The sequence below is a fragment of the Dama dama genome, chromosome 5 (assembly GCF_033118175.1).
Source record: "Dama dama isolate Ldn47 chromosome 5, ASM3311817v1, whole genome shotgun sequence".
Taxonomy (NCBI): domain Eukaryota; kingdom Metazoa; phylum Chordata; class Mammalia; order Artiodactyla; family Cervidae; genus Dama; species Dama dama.
In genome coordinates, this window is record NC_083685.1 from 27,881,761 (window position 1) to 27,902,174 (window position 20,414).

Below are 20,414 nucleotides of genomic sequence, written 5' to 3' on the forward strand. Positions count from 1 at the left end.
TGTTCCTCTCATCTGGGGGGTGCCGAGTGCCCACTCATGCCCTCCTCCCGCTGGTGCAGGGCAGTAAGCAGAGAGGATTTAAACCTGCACCAGTGAGGGAGGCATCCTCAGACTGAGGGGGTCTGGGAATGCCTGGGGGACTCAACCGAAGTTCCTGGGTCAGGGCCCAGGCAGGCCAGCTGGTCACAGTTTTGGGGGGCTGGAAGAGGAATGCACACTGCCGTTTGGGGCCATAGGAAGGCGCTGGACTGTTTTCAGTCCTGGGGTGACTTGTTCTGCTTTGGTTTTGAAAGATACTCTCGGCTGCTATATGGAGAACTAATTTGTGAGACTATTAATGAGACCAGCTACTAATAATAATTATAGCAGCTGTATGGCCTCAAGTGTGGGTGACATCAGGACCCCCTCCTGGGGTCATGGTGAGGGTCCAGTCCTCTGAGGCTGAGGCCCTGGGGGGGTCTTTGGGCGGGCCCTGGGAGTGCAGGAGGATAGGTGACTCGGCCTTCACAGGAGGGTACAGGGCTCCGGGGGCACCTGACCTCATGCCTGGACACGCAGTCATAGCTCCCAGCAGAGCTGGGGCCACACCTGGTGCCAAGCGAGCGGGCATGAGGTGTCTCCACCCAGGCCCTGAGGGGTGGGTGGGCAGCACTGCTGACCTCGCCATCCTGCCCCTCAGACCCCCTGCTCAGGTGGACCACTCACCCCCTGGGGTCTCTTTGAGTGATCCAGGCATTCTGACAGCTGCTGCTCACCATGCAGGGTGCCTTGGGAACCCATGGGAAGAAGTCACAGCCACAGCCTCCCTGATGCCCCCAAGCCCTGGTGGGGGAGGAGCACCCTGGCCACCACCCTCCACGCTGGGGCCTCCCGGGGGGTGGGGGGGGCAGGCTGGCAGGCTGGCAGTCTCCCTTCTGGTCCAGTGCCCATCCAGCCTGAGGCTCAGGGAGCCTGTTTCGGGCTGTTTGCCACCTGTTTTCTTTCAGATGTGGGTTTCCGGGCGGGGTTAGGAAGGTGACCCCACCCTAGCACGAGGTGTGAGGGGCACCATGTTCATGTGAAGGTGTCACAGTTCGCTCTGCATATTTCCATCAGCAGGTCTGGTGTGACCCTGGCCCAGAGAGCTGCTTCGAGCAGCTCCCGCCCTTTCCCTGCAGACCTGGGCTCCAGCCCGCGTGGGGCCTCCCTCTGCCTGGACTCTTGCATCTGTTTGTTCACCTGTCATGTCTGTTCTTGCTTTCAATTCTTCGGACAGATGCCCACAAGTGGGATTGCTGTATCACATGGTAGTTCTGTGGTTAGTTTTCTGAGGAACCGCCATACTGCTTGCCATGGCGGCTGCACCATTTTCCATTCCCACCAGCAGTGCACAGGGCTTCCAGTTTCTCCACACCCTCACCAAGCCCAGCCGTTTTCTGTCTTTTCTGATGGTGGCCATTATGGGGCACAGGGGGGTCTCATGCGCCTCGGTACTCAGTCACCCCACCCCTAATAGCAACCACTGGCTGCTTTCTCCCCATGGAAGTCCAGGACGGGGCATCCACAGATACTGGGAGCAGAGTAGCAGTGCCCAGGGCTTGGGGAGATGCAAGGATTGGGGTGAAAGTGGAAGAGCATGTGGTTTATTTTTGGGGTGCAGAAAGTCTTCTGTAACAGGTTGTGGTGAGGGTTGCTCACAGCTCTGTACTTTTCAGTGGGTACGTTGTATGGTGTGTGAATCACATCCCAGTAAAACTGTTTTGAAACACCACCAACTAGGGAGACAAGATCTGCTAAGAACAGCCTTACGGGCCTCTGCCTGTGAACCAGCATGAGGGCCACGTCCTCATCCTGACTGTCCTCACCAAGGTCCTGTGCACACACGGGCCTCTCCCCAGGAGGGGAGAGGCTGAGCGGGGTCAGGGGGCCCACCAGAAACTGCCACGTTCCTCCCTGAAGCAGGCTGGCCCCCACTCAGAGGGACCCACTCCACCCTGGACTCTCAGTGCCTTACGGCGGCTGTGGTCCCCAGACCTGTGACTCAGGCTGGCTGAGGCCTGGCAGGTGGTGGCCTGCAGCCTCGGGGCGGGGGGCATCCCCACTCTGTTCCCCCCACCCCGCTGCCTCCAGTGCCAGGCCCAGGGGTGCCTTCAGGTTCCTGATGCTGGCTCTGCAGGGAGGCACCCAGATTCCCCAATCCTGGCTCCCCACCCAGCAGGGCCACTGAGCCCCCACATCCCTGCTGAGGGGTGGAACCTTGGGTCCCTGATCACAGGCCAAGTGATCTGTGTACAAGTCCACTGGACCTGGGTGTGGTCGCCCTCCTACGTGGGGGCAGTGGGCATAGAAAGACATGTTCTGCCAGGCTGGGCAGCCCTCATGTGCACTGAGCCTGCCCAGATCTGTTCTCTGGGTGCTAGGGGCAGGGGGTAAGGGCCAGGTTCACCCCAGCCTTGTAGGTCGCTTTGACCTGACCCTCCTCTCTTTTTTCCAGGCATCTGTGGGCTCCGAGAAACTCTTTGCCCCAGCAGCCGATAAAGGTAAGTGTCCCTGGACTCCAGACCCCTAGAAAGGCACAGGACACACTCCTGAAATGAGCTGGAGGCCCCAAGTTAGCTCTGTCTTGGATTTTAGGTGCAGAGCCTGAGGCCAGAATTAGGTGTTCCCATTTACTGAGGGATGCAAACCACACCCCCAGAAACAGCCACAAGGAAACAGGGGGAGCTGGGAGGAGGACCAGTGTCTCAGCCAGAGCCACACAGATCTGGAGTGGTGGTTCCCAAAGTGGGGGGGGGGGTCCCCTATACCCACTGCGGACCATTAGGAATGTACTTTCCCAGGCCCTTCCCAGGTTCATGGAGTCCCATGCTCTAGGGATGGACAGCAGCTCCCAGGTCATGAAGCGTCCCTGCCAGCGTGGACTAGCCCCCATGGCCACCACCACATGTGTGGCTGTTTATATTAACATGAAACAGACTAGACTCACTCCTCAGCCACAGCTGGGCCCTAGCCAGTGAATCCCGAGTGGGACAGCACAGGTGCCTGGCATCCCATCCTCGCAGAAAGCTCTTCTGGCCGGCACCATCCCATCAAGGCCAGGATAGCCCTTTGTAGCCCAGCCTGTTGGTCGTGGCTGTGGCCCAGAACGGGTGTCATTGGACCCAGCACAGAGAAGCAGTCTTTTTGCTTGGGAGGCTCCCTTAGGACATGACTACACAGGACAGGCCTTGGGGTACCCAGTGCACCACAGGTCCTGCTGGCCTGGTAGCTGGGCATGGCCTGTACGTGCCTTCAGCTCAGGAATCTCTTTCCTCAAGTCAGGCATTGCAGCAGAGTCGATGCCTGCTGAAGAGTCTGGACAAGGAGGCCCACCAGAGGCTCCTTGGAGCCAGGCATGCTCAGCTGACATTTCAGACAGAATTAACATAGGGTGTTATTAGTTTCAACAAATGACCACAAACCATGTGGCTTGAAACAACAGGCTCATAGTTCCGGAGACCAGAAGTCTGGAGTCAGGTGTGTGCAGGGTTGTGCTCTCTCTAGAGGCTCCAGGGGAAGAGTCCCTGCTGCCTCTTCCCGCTCCTAATACTGCCTGCAAATGTGGGCATCCCCGGGCTTCTGGAAGCATCCTTGCCGTCTCTGCCTCTGTCTTCATGTGGCCCCTTCCTCTTCTTGTCTCTTCTAAGGACACTGTCACTGGATTTAGGCACCCTCAACCCCCGATTCCCAGCTGATCTCATCTGGAGATACTTAGCTTGATTATGGCTACCAAGACCCTTTTTCCAAATAAGGTCACAGTGCCAGGTTCTGGAGGTTATGATTCAGCAGAGTTCAGGGAACTGGGCAAGGCTTTGAGGTGTCCAGAGAGGTGCATAGTTGGAGGGAGTTGATCAATAGCAGTGCTCACGGTTTTGTCAGTGGCAGGAGGCTCTAGAGATTCCAGGATTCTCCAGCAGGGCTGGAGCATTGGGGGCAGGCCTGGGGTCACACCCAGGTCTGCATGGCCCGTGCCTGCCTCTTTCCGTTCTGATGGCTGCTCTCACTTTGCGAGAGCCTTGCGTGTGGAGAAGTGAGAGAGACAGGAGGGGAGAGAGGGCCAGCCTCCCCAGGCAGCTGTGAGCACGTGGGCTGACAGTTTCCTGTCCTCCTTGCAGGAGTGGTGGCAGTGGCCTCCTCCTCAGGTCTGTCCCTAAGCAAACAGGCCCAAGGCAGGGAGGTGTCGCCCTAGCAGAGGAGACATCTCTCTGCCAGCCTGGGTCATGGGTTACACTGCCCTGCAGCCACAGGGGAGGCTGTGGCCAGCGTGTCACTCTGCGTGGCTGCCATCTGCATGGGCCCCTGGGCCTGGAGGAGGAAGTGGAGTCAACCAACAGGCCAGATGAAGGAACCACATTCAGTAACCTGAATTTCCATTCCTCCTGGAAAACTGGGATGTCATCCCCTGAAGGCAGAGCTTTTCAGATGGGTGGTGGTGCCTCCCCTGGCCTGGACACGTGCTTTCCACCTGGCCCCTGGGCACGTGACTTGAGACCTCACTCGGAGCAGCTTCAAAAGGAGGGCTTGGAATGAGCAAGCGGGCTTGCTGATGGCCCAAAGGCAGGCCTGGAGCTCAGAGGAGCAGAGGCTCTGGGTGGTGATGAGTTGAGGCAGCCACTATCTCCCAACAGACTAGGCAAGGCTGGTCATCCAGAAAGTCTCCCCCAGGGTGAGGACCCAAAAAAGAGCTTAGGCCCTGGGTCAGTCGGGTGGGTCAAGAAAGAGCAGCCACTCACTCAAGTGACGCTACCGTGGTGGGAGATAGGGCGGCAGACCTTGGAGCCCAGTGCCCAGACTGAGCCGGCTTTCTCACGCATTTGAGTCTCCCTCCGTAAAACAGGGCCATAAGAGCCCCTGCACTGAGATGGCCATGAGCAGGAGGTGCACGACACACCTTGGTGGTTGGCCCTCCAGACAGGTAGCCTCCCTGGGGAGCAAGAGGTGGGTTATACCAAGGTGTTGTGGGCAGGGGCTCTGCGCCACCTAGATCCCCTTTGGAAATGATCGTGAACCCCAGACTCACCTCCGCCGCTCTCTCCGCAGGCCCCACGCTGGGCGAGAAGTCCGAGGCCAAGACCGGGGCAGCGCCCAAGGTCTCGGGTCTGGAGCGCAGCCGCGAGCTGAGCACCGAGCCGCCCTTCCTGGCCCCCGTGCGCAGCCCCGCGCCAGTCCTGCCCTCCGCCAGCACCGCAGCCAGCCCGCTGGTCAAGAAGGAAGCCCCGGCGCTGCCCCGCCTCGCCCCGCAGCTGCCACCTGCACCCTCGCAGCCCCGGGCCCCGCTCCTGACGCACGTGCCTCTCCCTCCGGGCGCCTTCCCAGGCCCCGGCCCGGCCGCGCACAACGGCCTGCACAGCCTCAGGTGGGCACAGCCTCAGGTGGGCGCGGGGCCGAGCCTGCGCGGCCTCAGGCGGGCGCGGGGCGGCGCGGAAGCGGGGCGCGCGGCCGGGCACTGAGCGCCCCTCCCTGCAGCAGGAGCAGCAGCGCCAGCAGCGGTGCCAGCCTGGGGCTCGCCAAGCACGCGTCCCTGTCGCCTCACGGGCCGGGCCCCCACCTCTCTACCTCACACTTGGCGCTCCGCTCGCAGGCCCAGCACCAGCACCACGCGGCGGCCATGTTCGCCGCGCCCCCGACACTGCCCCCGCCCCCGGCGCTGCCGGCCAACAGCCTGGTCATCCCAGGACACCCCGCCGGTAGGTCTGGGTGCCGTCGGTGGGGCCAGGGTCACTGCCTGTTCCCTCTCCACTCTGGGCGCCTCACCCCTGGGCAGGGAGGGATGTGCCCCTGGGAAGCGGGGGCTGGCCTCGGAGAGACAGACTTCTCTCCCACCTGCTCCTCCAGACCATCAGTGCAGGGCAGAGGACACTTCCTGCCAGGGCCTCAGTTGTGCACACATACAGATTCATGCGTGCACACACGTGTACACGGACACACACTCCCTGCTCCATTCTGAACCCTTGCCAAGCCTAGTAGGGCAGTCGGGAGCCGGGAGTTGGTATAACTTGGAGCTGCTCAGTCGTCACTGCGATGAGGGCTCCCAGGGCCTGCTGTGTGTCTCTTCCCATCCTTCGGTCCCTAGGCTGCTGTGGGGGCAGGGGTGGATAGGGCTGAATTGTGGGGTAGCGGGGCCCCAGATGAACTGCAGCTAGCCTGACCTCTCCCTCACTGCTTGATTCCAGCAAGTGCCCCCCTCATGGCCGAATCTTAGGTCACTAAGGATTTTTCGTGGGTCTCCAATTCTTTTCTAAAAGTCTGAGCCCAGCTCAGTTGGGGGCACCTCAGTGCCCCAGGCTGGGACCGAGACACCGGTCTGGGGAGGCGGGGACGGGCAGGGCTCCCCGACAGGGCTGTCTCGGGCTCCCGGGGTGGCTCACCGTGTTCTCTCTTGCCTTTAGATGCCAGCCTGTTGATCTCATTCAGCCAGCCAATCATGTATTGCCAGCCTCATTCGGGGATTCTGATTGGTACTTGGTCACAGGCACCTCTCTTACCTCCACCCTGGGGCCCGCACGTAGCGAGCGGCCACCACGGCTTGGCCTGCCGAAACCGGGAGTGCCAGGTGACTATCCGCCTCGCCCCGCCGGGAGCCCGCGGCCGACGTGCCTCTCTGTCTCTCTCTTTTTCTCTTGTAGATCACGAGCTGCTCAGGCAAGAGCTGAACGCGCGTTTTCTGGTCCAGAGCGCCCCCCTGGGCCCGGGAGCTCTGCTGCGGGCGGAGTTCCACCAGCACCAACACACACACCAGCACACACACCAGCACCAACACACATTCGCCCCCTTCCCTGCCGGGCCGCCCCCGACGCCGCTCCTGCCACCCGCCGCACCCCCGCCGGTGCGTAGGCTGCGTGCCGGCAGGCGGGAGGGGGTGGCCCGGGCGTGGGACACGCAGCAGGCACACGCAGACACTCTCTGCACGCATGCAGGCTGACACCGTCCGCTCGGTCCGCCTGTCCGTCCAGCTCCTCCTCTGGTTCCCCCCGTCCCCCGCTCCCAGGTCATCCCATGAAGCTCCCTGCCCTGGGCCATTCTCTTGGGCTCGGGTGAACACCCCGTCCACATGACCGTGGGGCCAGTTGTACCCATGTCAGGTCCTCAGTGTCTCAGTTGGCAGCAAGGCAGCAGGTCAGGAGGACCAGGACCAGGACTAGGGGCCATGCAGATCAGGACTCTTCCCATGTTCCTGAGCCTCAAGATCTCATCCCCAAGCCAGCTGCTGTGGGCAGAGTCCCCTCCCAGCTTTGCTTTGGCACTGGCCAGTTAGCAGTGGCCTCAGTGTGCCCCTGCAGCTTAACCACCAGCCCTGGGCTCCATGCCCTGCCCTCCCAGTCATGGCTGCAGACACCCAGGTGGGCGAGTCTGTACCTCCTATGCTGAGGTCACTAGAACGGGGAAGGGCCATGGGCCAGCACCCTCGGGGAGCCTGGAGGACAGCTGGCTGGAGGCCACCAGCCTCATTCTGGCCGCTGCCTGGCCTGACGGTGTGGGTGGGAGCTTGGCCAATGGAGGGCATCGGCAAGGTTGGGAGGCCTCACTCTCTGCCTCCTTCCCTTCCAGTTTGACAAGTACACACCCAAGCTGGACAGCCCCTACTTCCGACATTCCAACGTGAGTGTCCCTGTGTGCCCTGGGATCGCCAGGCAGGGTGGGGGGTGTGGAGGTCGGGCTGCACCTTGTCCGAGTAGCTTCCCACCTAGTGCAGGCGTGGCAGGGTGGGGACCAGAGGGCCAGGCCCCGCACCCCTACCCAGGATGTCCGAGTGCCCGGCAAGGCCCCTGGAACACCCCTCCCGCCTTCTCTTGCAGTTTTTCCCGCCCTTCCCTCCGGCCGTCCCAGGACTGCCCGCCCTGCTCCCACACCCAGGCCCCTTTGGATCCCTGCAGGGTGCTTTTCAGCCCAAGGTACCAGCTGCTCCCAGGAGGGGGTGGGTATGGTGGGCAGGGGCTGCAGGACCGCCCCCCCCCCCCCCCCCCCCCCCCATCCAGCATCTCTCAGGGCAGTCATGATCCCGGGTGGCACCTGAAGGGCTTTCACCTCAGTGCAGAATATCCTGACCTTTGGGGCCAGGAGAGCCTTGCTTCATTTGTTGGCTCCTCAGCTGGAAGCACTCAGGGTTGGGGGGTGGGAGGAGCAGTGCAGAGGAGCAGAGGTGGAGTGTGGACAGCAGCCGCCCAAGGTCATCCACACTGCAGGAGGCCTAGGCACCAGGGACCGGGCTTGCTCTGCTCACCTTCCCTGCAGCGGGGCTGCCTTCACCCGGCACAGCAATCAGAGCCTTCTCCTGCCGCCTTTTCAGAAACCTCCGGACGGAGGGTGTGGTGGGAAGCCAGACCATCCCGGGTGACAGCGTGCAGGGCCCCACAAGGAGGGCAAGGCGGACACCGGTGCCCCGGGGGGGTTTGGTGCCACCTGGGCACGGAGCCTGCAAAGTGGTCTCGTGCGGTGTCCCTCTCTCCCCTCAGACTTCAAACCCACTCGAGTTAACAGGCCGGGCCAGTGCGGTTCACACCCTCCCGCAGAAAGCCCCCGGGGTAGGTGGCAGCGGTGTTCTTGCCTCTCTCCTTCCTGGGTGGGCGTCCAGCCAGCATGGCTCCACGAGGCTCACATAGTCCCCCCTCCCCAACTCCTCGGGCTTGACTGCTTGCAGAGCCTGGGTCTAACACTTCTCCTCTGTCAACAGCAGGTGTCCGACCCGTACCGGACAGCAATCAGGGTGAGTGTGTGCGTGCTTGCATGTGTAAGGTCTGTGTGTGTGCCTGTGTGTCTCACCTTGGGAGGAAGGGGCCCGGCGGGACCTCGGGGAGGGTCTGAGGCCAGGGAGGACTCCCTGGGGTGGCCCAGGGGTGCCCTGTGACCGCAGGGATCTGGGGGTGGGGCGTGAGGAGACGGTTCTGGCCGCGAGGCTGAGCCCATCCCCCCGTCGCAGAAGCCGGGGAAGTGGTGCGCTGTGCACGTGCAGATCGCCTGGCAGATCTACCACCATCAGCAGAAGATAAAGGTGAGCTGGACTGCTCGTCCTGCCAGCCAGGCCTGCGGTTCAGAGGGCGCCTCTCTTGGGCCAGGCCCTCCCCAGCGTCCACACGTGTGCGCATGTGCCCCTTGCCCCAGTGCTGGGCCGGGCCAGCAGGGGTCTTATCTGGGGAGCAGGACAGAAGTGTATGGGGAACTCAAAGTCACATCCCAGCCGGTCACCCGGGATGACCCAGGCAGGGTTATCCTGCTGGGCCTCCCTGCTGTCAGTCAAAGCTCTCCCAGGGAGCATTTGGCCCGGCCCCCCCTTTCCCCCAAGTGTTTATTAAGTGTCTGCTGTGGGCCATGGACAAAGTTGAACATAAGTGCTCACGGAGCCTGCATGCTCCTGGGGGGGACAGGTGGTGAAGAGGAACCCAGCTTGAGGCCATCCTCCCCTCAGTGGGTGATGCCAGATGCCCTGGCTGAGGGATGCAGGGAAGAGGCAGCCCTGGGAAGCCTGGGGACTTGCAGCCAGGGAGAGTGGGCTGGGGTGCTGAGGGAGGCCAGGATGGGATCCTGCACCCTGTATCACAGAAGGGTCTCCACACTTCTGTCTGTCATCTCAGGTAACACGTTACCCTTACTCAAGGTATTTTTAAATCATCACGCTTTAAGTGGGTTACAAAGGACAAGTCACAGAAAGGGATTTATGACGGATTAACATGCACTCAGGCAGCGTGCCTGGAAGGTGTGCAGTGGAGGAGGCAGGGTGGGGGCACCCCTCTGTTGGTCACCACAGCAGGAAGAACTGGGACGGACTTGGCCCGCCCCGTGCCTCCCGTGGCCCTAGTGACCCAGGGACTGGCATCTTAGTTTTCTTTAATACATTTAAATTTTAATACTCATGGTAAATTTAGCCATTGGAAAACTGGAAAGACTCGGGTATGCGCATGTACTTTTCCAACTCAACTTTACAAAATCTAAACAGAGTATTTCTAATGAAAATGTAGCATCCAAATTGAGATGAGTTTTAAGTGTAAAACACCAGCTTTCAAAGACCATATAAACAGGAGCGAAACGCCGCAATCGGGAACCTCCTATATCGACCACACGTGACGACGTTTCGGTTTCCCCGCATCGCTGACACGTGGTCAGGATGGCTCTTACCTGTCTCTCCGCCCACTGAGCGAGGCCAGCGGAGCCGGGGGCACCACACCTTGTTGTCCAGCTCATCGGCAGCCTGGTGGCGAGCAGGACAGAGGCCCGGCCTCCGGCCCCTATACACGCTCTGTCCCGGCAGATGCAGCTGGAGCCCCACAAGCTGGACGTGGGCACCAAGCTGGACTTGTTCAGCAGACCCCCCGCCCCGGGCGTGTTCGCCGGACTCCACTGCCCGCAGGACCTGGCCCGGCCCCTCTTCTCCAGCTCGGGTAAGGCGGCCTGGCCCAGGGGGCTGGCGGCCCGGCCACCGTGCAGACTCGGGGGTGGCCTGGCAGCCGCGCTCTCGCCTGTCTCCTCTGGCTTGTGTGGGCAGCGCTTTTGTTTCTCCAGCTATAGCAGGTGGGGTCTGGCAGTCCTGCCTGCCTCAGGCTTCTCCCTCCACACCCCCAGAGGTGTCCCCACTGCTGACCTGACCCCGCCCATGCTCTGGCCCAGGACGCGCTCCTCTCTGGGGCTTCCCTCCCAGGAAGGGTTTGGCTGTTGTCCGAATGGTGGGAAACTGCTCCAGAGCCACTGTTCCGTGCTCACCTCCGCCAGCAGCCACACCACAGCTTCACTGTGTCAGGGTCCCCAGGACCATCGCTGGGCTTGCAGCGCCCCCAGGACTCAGCCCACGTCTCACACCCCACCAGCTATATGCACTGTAGCCAAGGGACCTACATCTGTAGCAAGGAATGGGGGGAGGGTGGAAGTGGGTGTCTCCTGAGCACTGCCTGAGGAGCCCCAGGACGCACTTTATTCCCCAGAAAGGAGCCCTGACAACAGGGTGAGAGGCTGTCTCCCAGGGAAGCTTGTGGGGACCCAGCGTCCTGGCTTCTTACTGAGGGCCAGTCACATAGGCACCTGTGTGTGCCTGGACCAAAACCTAGACTCCCGAAAGGAAAGCGGGTGCTCAGCACAAACCACACTGCACAACCTGAACACATGTGAGTGAGGCATTCATATCAGAGGAAGGTGAGAAACCTCCTGAAACCCAAGTTCCCAGGTGGCGGCCCAGGGTGATGGTCTGGAGGCCACAGGGCAGCTGCTCCCTACTCTCCAGCCTTCAGGCCCTTGAAGGATGTCACCTCCTCAGAGAACCTTCCCTGACCACTCCTCACATCCACCGTGTTCACACTCTGGCGCAAGCTCATGCTTGCTTCCTGTCATGTCAGTCCCTGCAGACAGCCTGTTAGCGCACCGGTGTGATGGGGTCATGCTGGCTGGCCTGTGAGCTGGGCGGCTCTTCCCAGCCCCCACTCTACCACCCTCATGGCCTCCAGTCCCCAGCCAGGGCAGAGACGTCTCCCAGGTGTCAGGGTCCCTCAGAAAGCAGAGCGCCTCCCATCTGGGCCTCAGCCCTGGCGGCCAGCAGACTTCTTAGGCCATAGCCTACAGACTGTGGCCTGGGCCCCTGTGTGCTTCCCTCCACCCATGGCCTCGTCCTGCTGTGTGCCCACTTCCCCCAGCACATGCCCCACCCAGACCAGGGCCCTGCTGTCCCCGCCTGACGCCTGGTCACCCCCACCCCCCAATCTGGCATGTGTTTCTTCCATCCTCTTCCCCGGGGAGTATCGGTTCGTTGGCCTTTCCTCAGGGTGTAGCTTTTTAAGGCAGCACATTTCCCTGACTGCCCTCCACATGCTCTGATAGCATCCTCTTCAGCACTGGACCAGCTGTTTCCTAACTTCTGGTTTGATTTCTTCATAAGGTCACTTAGAAATGAGATCACGTTTCTAGGTGGAAGCTCTCTGGGAACTAATCCTGCATTTGTCTGGGTGGAAGAGCCCGCCTCTGACTCCCACGGCAGGCAGGCAGGAGCACTGCATTGTTGGGGTCCCCACAGGTGGAGGGAGCTGGAGAGACAGGAGAGGGCACCCCTCTCACAGGTCTCACCAGAAATTCACCTCTAGACAGAAGGTGGGACGCCCTAAGTGGCAGAGTCGGCCCTTGACCCAGCAGCCCCTTCTCAGGACCGGGCCCTCCAGATTGGGTTCTGAGGGGCGTCGGGAGAGCGGGGCTGACGCCGCACCGATGCTTGTGGGCTGCGACCTGCAGCCAGGGGACACCACCGGAGGGGCTGCCGTCTTCGGGCCATGGTCCATCTGCACCAAGCTGCACTCACTGTCAAGACCAGGATTGTTTGTTAGCTCTGGTTGGGCCCTCCGAGGGTAGCTGGCTGGGGGAGCAGCGCCTTATGGCTCAGCCTCAGGCCCTTCTCTGCCCTGTTTCCTCTGGGGCCTTCACTGCCATCAGCACCTCCCTCCCGGCTCCCCTGCGTCCTGGTCCTCCAGACTCAGGGGGATGAGAGCCTACCTCCCAGCTGGTCCTGAGCTTGGAAGGGGAGGTGGGTGCACCTGGGTCTCCAACAGCCTCCCCTCTCCCCAGGTGCCACCCATCCCGCCGCCAACCCGTTCGGACCCTCAGCGCATCCTGGCAGCTTCCTGCCCACTGGTCATTTGACAGGTAGGTGTCCCCTGAGGTCTGTGCAGTCTGGCTGGCCTGTGCTGACCCCCAAGAACCAGGGCACCCTCGGATTGTGCAGGTGGTACCTGCCAGGTTTTGGAGCCCTGGGGTGGGGGAGGTCCTGGTGCACACAGAAATCCCTGAGTGCTTGTTGTCCCCACAGACCCTTTCAGCAGATCAAGCACCTTTGGGGGCCTGGGGAGCCTGGGCAGCAACGCCTTCGGAGGCCTCGGCAGCCACACGCTGAGTGAGTGACCCTGCCGCCTGCTCTCCCCTACGCGGGCATGGGTGTGCATCAGGGCTACAGTGACACCAGGTGGACTGTCACCCCTCGGGGCACACGCAGGCCTGGGGTTGGGCATCTCCCTGTGTGTGCTCCTCCCTGGCACCCCGGCCTCACCCTCTGCCACCACCCCCACTCCAGCTCCCGGCGGCGGTGGCATCTTTGCCCCCAAGGAGGGCCCCACGCTGCATGGCCTGCCCAGCCCCCACGAGGCCTGGAACCGGCTGCACCGAGCGCCACCCTCCTTCCCCACGCCACCCCCGTGGCCCAAGCCTGTAGATGCCGAGCGGGTCTCAGCCCTGACCAACCACGACCGAGAGCTGGACAAGGGCAAGGAGGAGCGGGACCGGTGAGTAGGGGCCCCTCCACTTGCTCGTTCTGCCAGCTCCCTGCCCCCCCCCCCTACTTTGGCCCCCACCCCCAGCCACCTCTGCTGAACCCAAGGGCGCAAACTGAAATCTCCTTCTGTGGGAGGACACAAAGACTGCAGAAAGACCAGGGGAAGGGGACCCCCGAGTCCACACACTCTCCACCTTGTTCCCACAGAAGACTTGCTGGGGCATGGTCTGGGCAGGTGCCATCCAGGATGAGGGTTACTTCTTCCAAGGCCCTGACAGGGACGGTGGGCTTCTGGACCACAGTGGGGTCTGGAGGTGGGCTGCTGAACCACCAGAGGGTGCCAGGTCTGGGAGGTACACCTGTGGGGAGCTCCCTGGGCTGGAGGATGGGAGCTGAGGTTGTGTGTTCCCACCCCTCACCCCACGGGCAGTAGAGCTAGGCCAGGGCAGGGCAGGAGGGAGCCTGCATTAACAGGTGAGTGTCAGAGTCCGGGATTTGAGTCATGGGCCAGCATGCAGACAGGAGCAGGGGAAGGCCCCCTGGCCAGCCCTTCCGGCCAGGTCTGGGCATTGCTGCAAGCTGGGTGTTGGGCAGAGCCTGAGAGCACAGTGAGGGAGGGGATTGCCTAGAAGACGACGGGGACATTTGTCACAGGCCCCAGGAAGGGTGCTGGGGAGCAGCCCAGGGAACTGCAGCCCCCCGTGGGGACATCAGGGTCAAGAGGGCGGGCTGCAAGTACAGTAAGAGTGGCCAGGTGCAGCAGTGAAGGTTGGAAGGGGACCTGGGCACCTGATGTGCTTAAGCTCAGCTGCCATCCCAGCCCCTCATCAGGGTGGAGGCCATGCCCACCTTGCTCCCAGCCTCAGGGCCAAAGGACTGAAATGTAGAGTGGCGCCTCATGGGTGAGAACCAGACTGGGATGGGGCGGGCGGAACTCTGTGAACCCCAGCCAGGCCACACACACCCACCAGAAGAGGGTTTCAGAGCCCCGTCCCTCTAGAGGATCAGTGGGTCTGAGGGGCCATGGGGCTTCCCCCTCTCCCCCCACTGAAGGGCTTCTCCTGGCTCAGGGGCTCAGTGGCCTGGGTTCTGGTGGAGAAGTCTGTGCTGCTGCTGCAAAGTTGGGCTCCAAAGTTGCCTGTGGGCGGGGAGGCAGGTATGGGGGTGCCCTTGGGGGTGTGTGGGTTATGATCACCATGTGTGTGTTGATGGGTGCCACTAGCAGTAATCGCACAGGAACCTAGGCTGCTAAGTGGACACACCCACACACAAGGAGCCTGAGGTCGCTGCAGTGGACAGTGCCGGTGCCGCGTTGAGGTGGGACCTTGGTGGCAGAGGAGCTCACTGCAGGGTGTCGCGTCAGGCTGAGCGGGGGTGTCTATATTGTCACTCCCAGGGACCTCCTGGAAAAGACACGCCTGCTGAGCCGGGCCTCTCCGGCGGCGCCTGTGGGCCACCCAGGCAGTGGCCTCCTGCTCCGGGGCCAGGGCGATCCGGGCCGGCCCGGGATCCCCACCGAACGCGAGGCTGAGCTCCGCATCAAGGAGAGCCGCTCCCCGGCCAGGGAGGACGGCCCCAAGCCCAGCAAGATGGCCCTGGGGGAAGGCCTGCGCCTGGCCGGTCTCCTGGGCCGTGAGCCCGGGAAGCCGCATGAGGCGTCGGCCGAGCGGTCCCAGAGCGACGTGAAGGTCAAGGAGGAGCGCGGGGAGGACGGCGACGCGCCCCCACAGCCCGGCCCTGGCCCCGCGGGCCGCGAGCGCCCAGCCTTTGCGTGGGAGCCGCCGCGCGACGCCTACCGTGGCCCGGAGCTGCCCCGCCGCGCCCCGCCAGGCCCGGGCCCTGCCGCCCTCCTCGAGCCACCCGAGCGCCCCTACCGGGACCGCGAACCGCACGACTACAGCCCGGAGCGCCTGCGGGAGGCGCGCCGCGACGAGCTGGAGCGTGCCCGGGCCGCGCACCTGGACGGCGCGGCGCTGCTGCCGGCGCTGGGCGCCCTGCACTACCCGCGCCTCGCGCCAGCCGCCGCCGCGCTGCACAACAGTCTCCTGGCGCGAACCCCGCCCTCCGCCTCCGCCGCCGCGCTCGGCGCGCCGCCTCCGCTGGTGGCCGCAGGCGGGCCCCCCACGCCCCCCGGGCAGCCGCGGAGCAGGACTACGCCGCTGGGGGCCCGCGCGCCGGGCGAGGCCCGCGACTACTCCCCTTCCCGCAACCCCCAGGAGGTGGAGGCGCGGTAGTGGCCGCGGGGCCGCTCCCTCCAGGAACGCACTGCTGTCCACTTTTCTAAACCTCCATTTCTAGAAGTTAAGCACAGTTCCATCGGCCCTGGGGTGGCGACGCTCACTTTTCCACTCGCAGCGTCGGGGGTGTCACACACAGCTTTTCTGGGGGTGATCTTTTGTTTTCCGAGCTTGAGATTAGGCTACTGGAAAAAAGAAAAAATTCAAGTTTGTACCTTTTTCCCACAGGTGAGAAGCATTTTTAATAGATTTGTATTTTTTTCAACTTTGTGCTCTTTAGACACTTAAGAGAAACGAAAGACACTTTTGCTTTTTTACTTTTAGTTTGGTTTTGCAATTTAATGGCCTCAGATCCGTCTCCAGAACCCCTGGGGTTTTTTTTGTCTTATTTATGGAGAAAAAAAAAAACGGTCATTTTGTCCAATGCACTGTGAGGCCCCCACTCAGGCCCGGCCCTGGCCCTCCCTTGGTACTTGGAACCGAAGTTACAGATATATATTAAGATAATAATGTACAAAGCTTTTTTTGCCTTATTATGCAGAAGTGTAAAAGGGTTTCTTTTTCGGTTTGTTTTTTTAAAAAGAAAAATGAAACTGTAAATAGTCTGTTAATATAAATATATGATGTTATTAAATTCTTAACCTAGGTAGACTTTATAAAAACAGTTTCTAGAAATTTCTCTGGTTATTTGTTTAAGGTGGTCACAACAACCCACCCACTGTCAGTTGGAACTGCCCTCAGACGTTTAATGGCAGCAACATCCTTCAACTATGCAAGCGCTTGAGCGGCCAGGCCGCTGGGGGACCGCAGAGCGGCCCTGGGACGTGCGTGCACCTCGGGCTGGCTATGCGGTGGCCTGGGGATCCACCCTAGATAAGTGGGGATTGGGAGGTAAAGAGGCTCAAGGCTGATCACAAAAGAAATAACCTGTGTTTCTTCTCCACGGAGGGCGTCAGAAGACATTGGTCTCATGTTCTCCCACCTGCCAAGGCTTTGGCATGATTTCCTTTCGGTTTCAGTCTTACTTTCATAACCCCGTGAATGTCACCGTGCCCTGTCGTCAGTATCCCTTCTTTCCTGACGTCCACACCTGTGTCCTGAGCGTTGGAGCCTCGGTTTGGCCATCCTTGGCTGTTTGCTTTATTCCGTTCTGTACTTTCAACCCCGTGTTTTCACGGTTGACCCCGGTTATTTTAAACAATCTGTTCTCACATCAACCAATGAAGGTAAATACAGCCTTGATTTTGGATGAAAAGGTGGTTGAGTGTTTTGTGGGGCTTTGTGGCAGGTGGGGGTAATGTACCCGCCCCCAGTTACTTCCCCTAGCCCCTGGCTCCTGCCCTCCAGGTCTGCCCTGCCTCCCCTGGGCTCGCTCCCCAAAGCAGTTCCCGCTGCCAGGGCTCCTCCCTCTGACCTTTGCTGGCATCTCCATCTTGCCTTCAGCTGCTTTGGTCCCACAGTCCCCACCCTGTCACCTGCCACATCACCCCAGCCCCAAACTTGTCCTCTGGGTGGTTTTTCTCTGTGCACTGGGGGCCAGGGTGCACGTCCTCTGGAGGGGTGGCCTCGCCCCCTGCTCCCCTAGCAGAGCAGGTGACCATTGTTGGAGAGGGGAGATCTCAGCAAGGAGGGGCGCAGGGGCAGAGCTGCTGCCCTGACCTGCTGGAGGACACAGGCGTGGGGGTGCCCGCCCTGCAGTGGGGACCTCAGCTGCTTGTGCTCAGCACTGGGTCTGTACCCCTACCCTGGCATGGTTTGGAAATGGGGCCCTGGCATTGCACCCCAATTGGATTGGCTTCCTAGGGTGAGGAGCCTGGCTCAGAACTGCCTGGAGCCTAAGCCCATTGGAGTGCCCATGGAGAGCTGGCGGGGGCGGGGGGGGGGGGGGGGGCGGCGTGCCCTTCATCCCCAGGGAGACGCTCCTGGTCACTTGCGGCCAGAGCACCCTCCAGGGCCTTTTCCACAGGAGTTTGGTTCCCAGGGACCAGCCCCAGCCAGCCATAGTGCCTTCCTCCTGCACGGCTTGGTTCTCCTTTGTCTCATTGGTAGCCTCCACAGCAGAGTGTCAGGAGCGACCTGTCACCGTGCTCTGCTGACGGACTGTGGGAGGCTGGTGACCACACTCACCCTGGGCTGCTCCGCCCCGTCACCCGGGCCACACCTCACAGCGCTGCAGGGTCCCTGAGAAGCAGAGGCCCAGCCAGCTCGGCACCCAGGGCCCTGGGGCCCCAGGCGTAGGTGTAGTTGGAGGATGGATGCCATTCAGGGTCTGCCCTTGACCGAGACCACTTGGGAGTCCAGGGATATCACATGAAGGGATTAGTTTGAGTTAAAGCCAAATGACACAGTCTGCATTGAACCACAGGGACACGGGGAGGAGGCCTGTGCTGCTTACCTGGTTTCAGAGGAGGGCCCTTGGCAGCACGTCACCTGCAGAGTAGGGTTGGTATCTTCCCTGGGGCAGGCCATCTCTAGGATCTTGTTTTCAAGGGATCACGTTCTCTAACGGAATGTCTTCCCAAAGGGCATGATTTTTCATGGAACAAAATCACCAGTGGAATTCTGCCCGCTGGGGGGCGCCCTCCATACCGGCATGTTTCTGAACAACAGTAACCTACGATAGTGGCCCACAGGGACCGTGCTCTGTCAGGCAGCACCAGCCTCCAGGAACCCACAGTCCACACTGCAGCGCCATCTCCAGGAAACGTCTATGAAGTTAAATGATTGTCAAATGTTTCAATAAAAGCATTAAAAGATAGAATTTGTAAAATTGCCTAGAAAGTTAAAAAGACAGCTGAAAATGTGAGAAAAGCTGAACAACCTCCCAGGATGTCCAGCCTCCAACTAATAGAATTTGGGGAAGAATAGAAGCTAAGTGGAGTGGAACATCTTAAAGTAGCGATCTTACAACATCCCGGTCAAATACCAGCCAAAAAGACATTTCAGACACGCGAGGATTCAGACATATATTAATTCACTGCATCTTTTCTTTCGGGGCTGCTGGAGGACATACTGTCATAAAATAAGGGTGTAAACCAAGAGAAATGGGGTGCCCAGGAGGACGCCCTTAGGACCCAGGAAGGAGGCCTCTAGGGAGGCTGTTGCCACCAGTCTTGCAGGTTTTCTCCATGTGAATTTTAGAGTTAGCTTATCAAATTCTGCTAGTTTTGTCCTCTGGCCAATATGTTTGGATAGCATTGGATTTATAGATAAATTTGGGAGGAACTGACACCTTCCCAAAGTTGATCCTTCCTGGTCCATCACAAAACTCACTAATGTATTTGTTTTCTTTTCTCTTGGTAAAGGTTTTAATTCCCTTCAGCTGTCTCACAGCTTATGTGTATTCCTTGGTGTCTTATGCTTTCACTGTGCTTCCCTGATAGCTCAGTTGGTAAAGAATCTACCTGCAATGCAAGAGACCCCAGTTTGATTCCTGGGTCGGGAAGATCTGCTGGAGAAGGGATAGGCTGTGCACTCCAGTATTCTTGGGCTTCCCTTGTGGCTCAGCTGGTTAAGAATCCACCTGCAATGCAGGATACCTGGGTTCGATCCCTGGGTTGGGAAGATTCCCCTGGAGAAGGGAAAGGCTACCCACTCCTGTATTCTGGCCTGGAGAATTCCATGGACTGTCCATGGGGTCACAGTCAGACACGACTGAGCAACTTTCACTTCACTTCACTTATGCTTTCAGTAAAGCTGTGTGTCCTCGTTGGCTGTGACAGCTTTGCAGAAGAGCTCCTGGTTCGCTTATCTGTTGTGTATCTGAGCCCTTCCTGTGGCGTCAGTGCTGGTTACCAAGGGTAACCAGGTGGGAGGACTGTACCACAGGCCTTTTGTGGTGGGTGGGGCTGGGGGACTCACCCTGGTCAGTGGTCATCCATGGAAGGGCCATAAACTGCTTCTGAGCAGGGGGGCATCTGATTGCTGGTCTGGCACCCCCAGGGCCTCAGAACTAGGACTGCTCCCAAGGGGGCTGCTCTGTGGGCCTGGCTCTTGGTGGAGGGGCACAGACCAGAGCCCTGAGACCTGCGGCTGTCACCAAAGCAGCACAACCTGACCTCTCCGGGCTAAGGGGCCGACCGAATCCTCCTACTGGTTCCAGTAGTCTTTCTGTTGATTCTCTTAGTCTCCAGGTAGACTGGGAGGTCAACTCCAAGAAGGAACAGTCTGGCTGTCCTTCAGCATCTTCTCACTGATCCCCTTGGGTGGTCCCTGAGCTGGGACTTCCCAGAAGAGGCCCACTGTTCCAGCATGATACATGCCGTACAAATACAGCGGGGACTTTGATGTTCGGTTGCCAGGTTTTCATCTTGGTTAGCTCACTTTTTAATTTTTAAATGAAACACAGGTCTCATTATCTATCAGTTGACCGTGTGGATTTTCTCCTTGAGTCTGCTCATGTCACACATCACACAAGCAGCTGTCCTAACACTGAACCACCTTTGTGCTGACTTGCTTGAGTTCTTGTGAAAAGGCCAAGTCTGACCACGCGAACCCATGCTCTCCTGCACGACCATCACTGCCTTGAGTCAGGCACTCTTAGTTTTTTTTTTTTTTTCAATATACAATTTTAATTTATTATATTGATAATTTTTTTTTTTCAATTGCAGTGGGTCTCCTTTGCAGCTCTAGTTGTGGCGAGCGGGAGCTACTCTTTGGTTCTGCTGTACGGGCTTCTCATTGTGGTGGCCTCTCATTGCAGAACACAGGCTCTAGGCTCTTGGGCTTCAATCAGTACTTGTGACACATGGGCTGTAGAACACGGGTTCAGTAGTTGTGGTACTGGGGCTTAGTTACTCCGCAGCATGTGGGATCTTCCTAGACCAGGGATCGAACCTGTCTCCCCTGCATTGGTAGGCGGATTCTTAGCCACTGCACCACCGGGGAAGTCCAGGCACTCTTAGTTTTAAAATGATTTTGTAAGTTGC

General features: G+C 60.0%; 1 protein-coding gene across 29 annotated transcripts in view; it reads left to right on the plus strand.

Moving 5' to 3' along the window:
- Positions 1–16,741, plus strand: part of FBRSL1 (fibrosin like 1) — an 83,703-nt gene extending 66,962 nt beyond the window's left edge. For 2 of the 29 annotated variants that reach the window (XM_061142181.1, XM_061142165.1), the window contains 15 exons: positions 2,474–2,519; positions 5,059–5,374; positions 5,485–5,705; positions 6,408–6,476; positions 6,645–6,844; positions 7,567–7,617; positions 7,815–7,910; positions 8,472–8,540; positions 8,690–8,722; positions 8,936–9,007; positions 10,262–10,391; positions 12,550–12,627; positions 12,791–12,874; positions 13,052–13,259; positions 14,646–16,741. In XM_061142181.1, coding sequence (XP_060998164.1) covers positions 2,474–2,519; positions 5,059–5,374; positions 5,485–5,705; positions 6,408–6,476; positions 6,645–6,844; positions 7,567–7,617; positions 7,815–7,910; positions 8,472–8,540; positions 8,690–8,722; positions 8,936–9,007; positions 10,262–10,391; positions 12,550–12,627; positions 12,791–12,874; positions 13,052–13,259; positions 14,646–15,483 — 2,511 coding nt within the window. In that variant the 3' untranslated portion in view covers positions 15,484–16,741. Of the gene's footprint in view, positions 1–2,473; positions 2,520–5,058; positions 5,375–5,484; positions 5,706–6,407; positions 6,572–6,644; positions 6,845–7,566; positions 7,618–7,814; positions 7,911–8,471; positions 8,541–8,689; positions 8,723–8,935; positions 9,008–10,261; positions 10,392–12,549; positions 12,628–12,790; positions 12,875–13,051; positions 13,260–14,645 lie in introns of all 29 variants that reach the window. The other 27 variants (XM_061142169.1, XM_061142170.1, XM_061142168.1 and 24 more) reach the window with 27 other exon arrangements.
- The last annotated feature ends 3,673 nt before the right edge of the window (positions 16,742–20,414 follow it).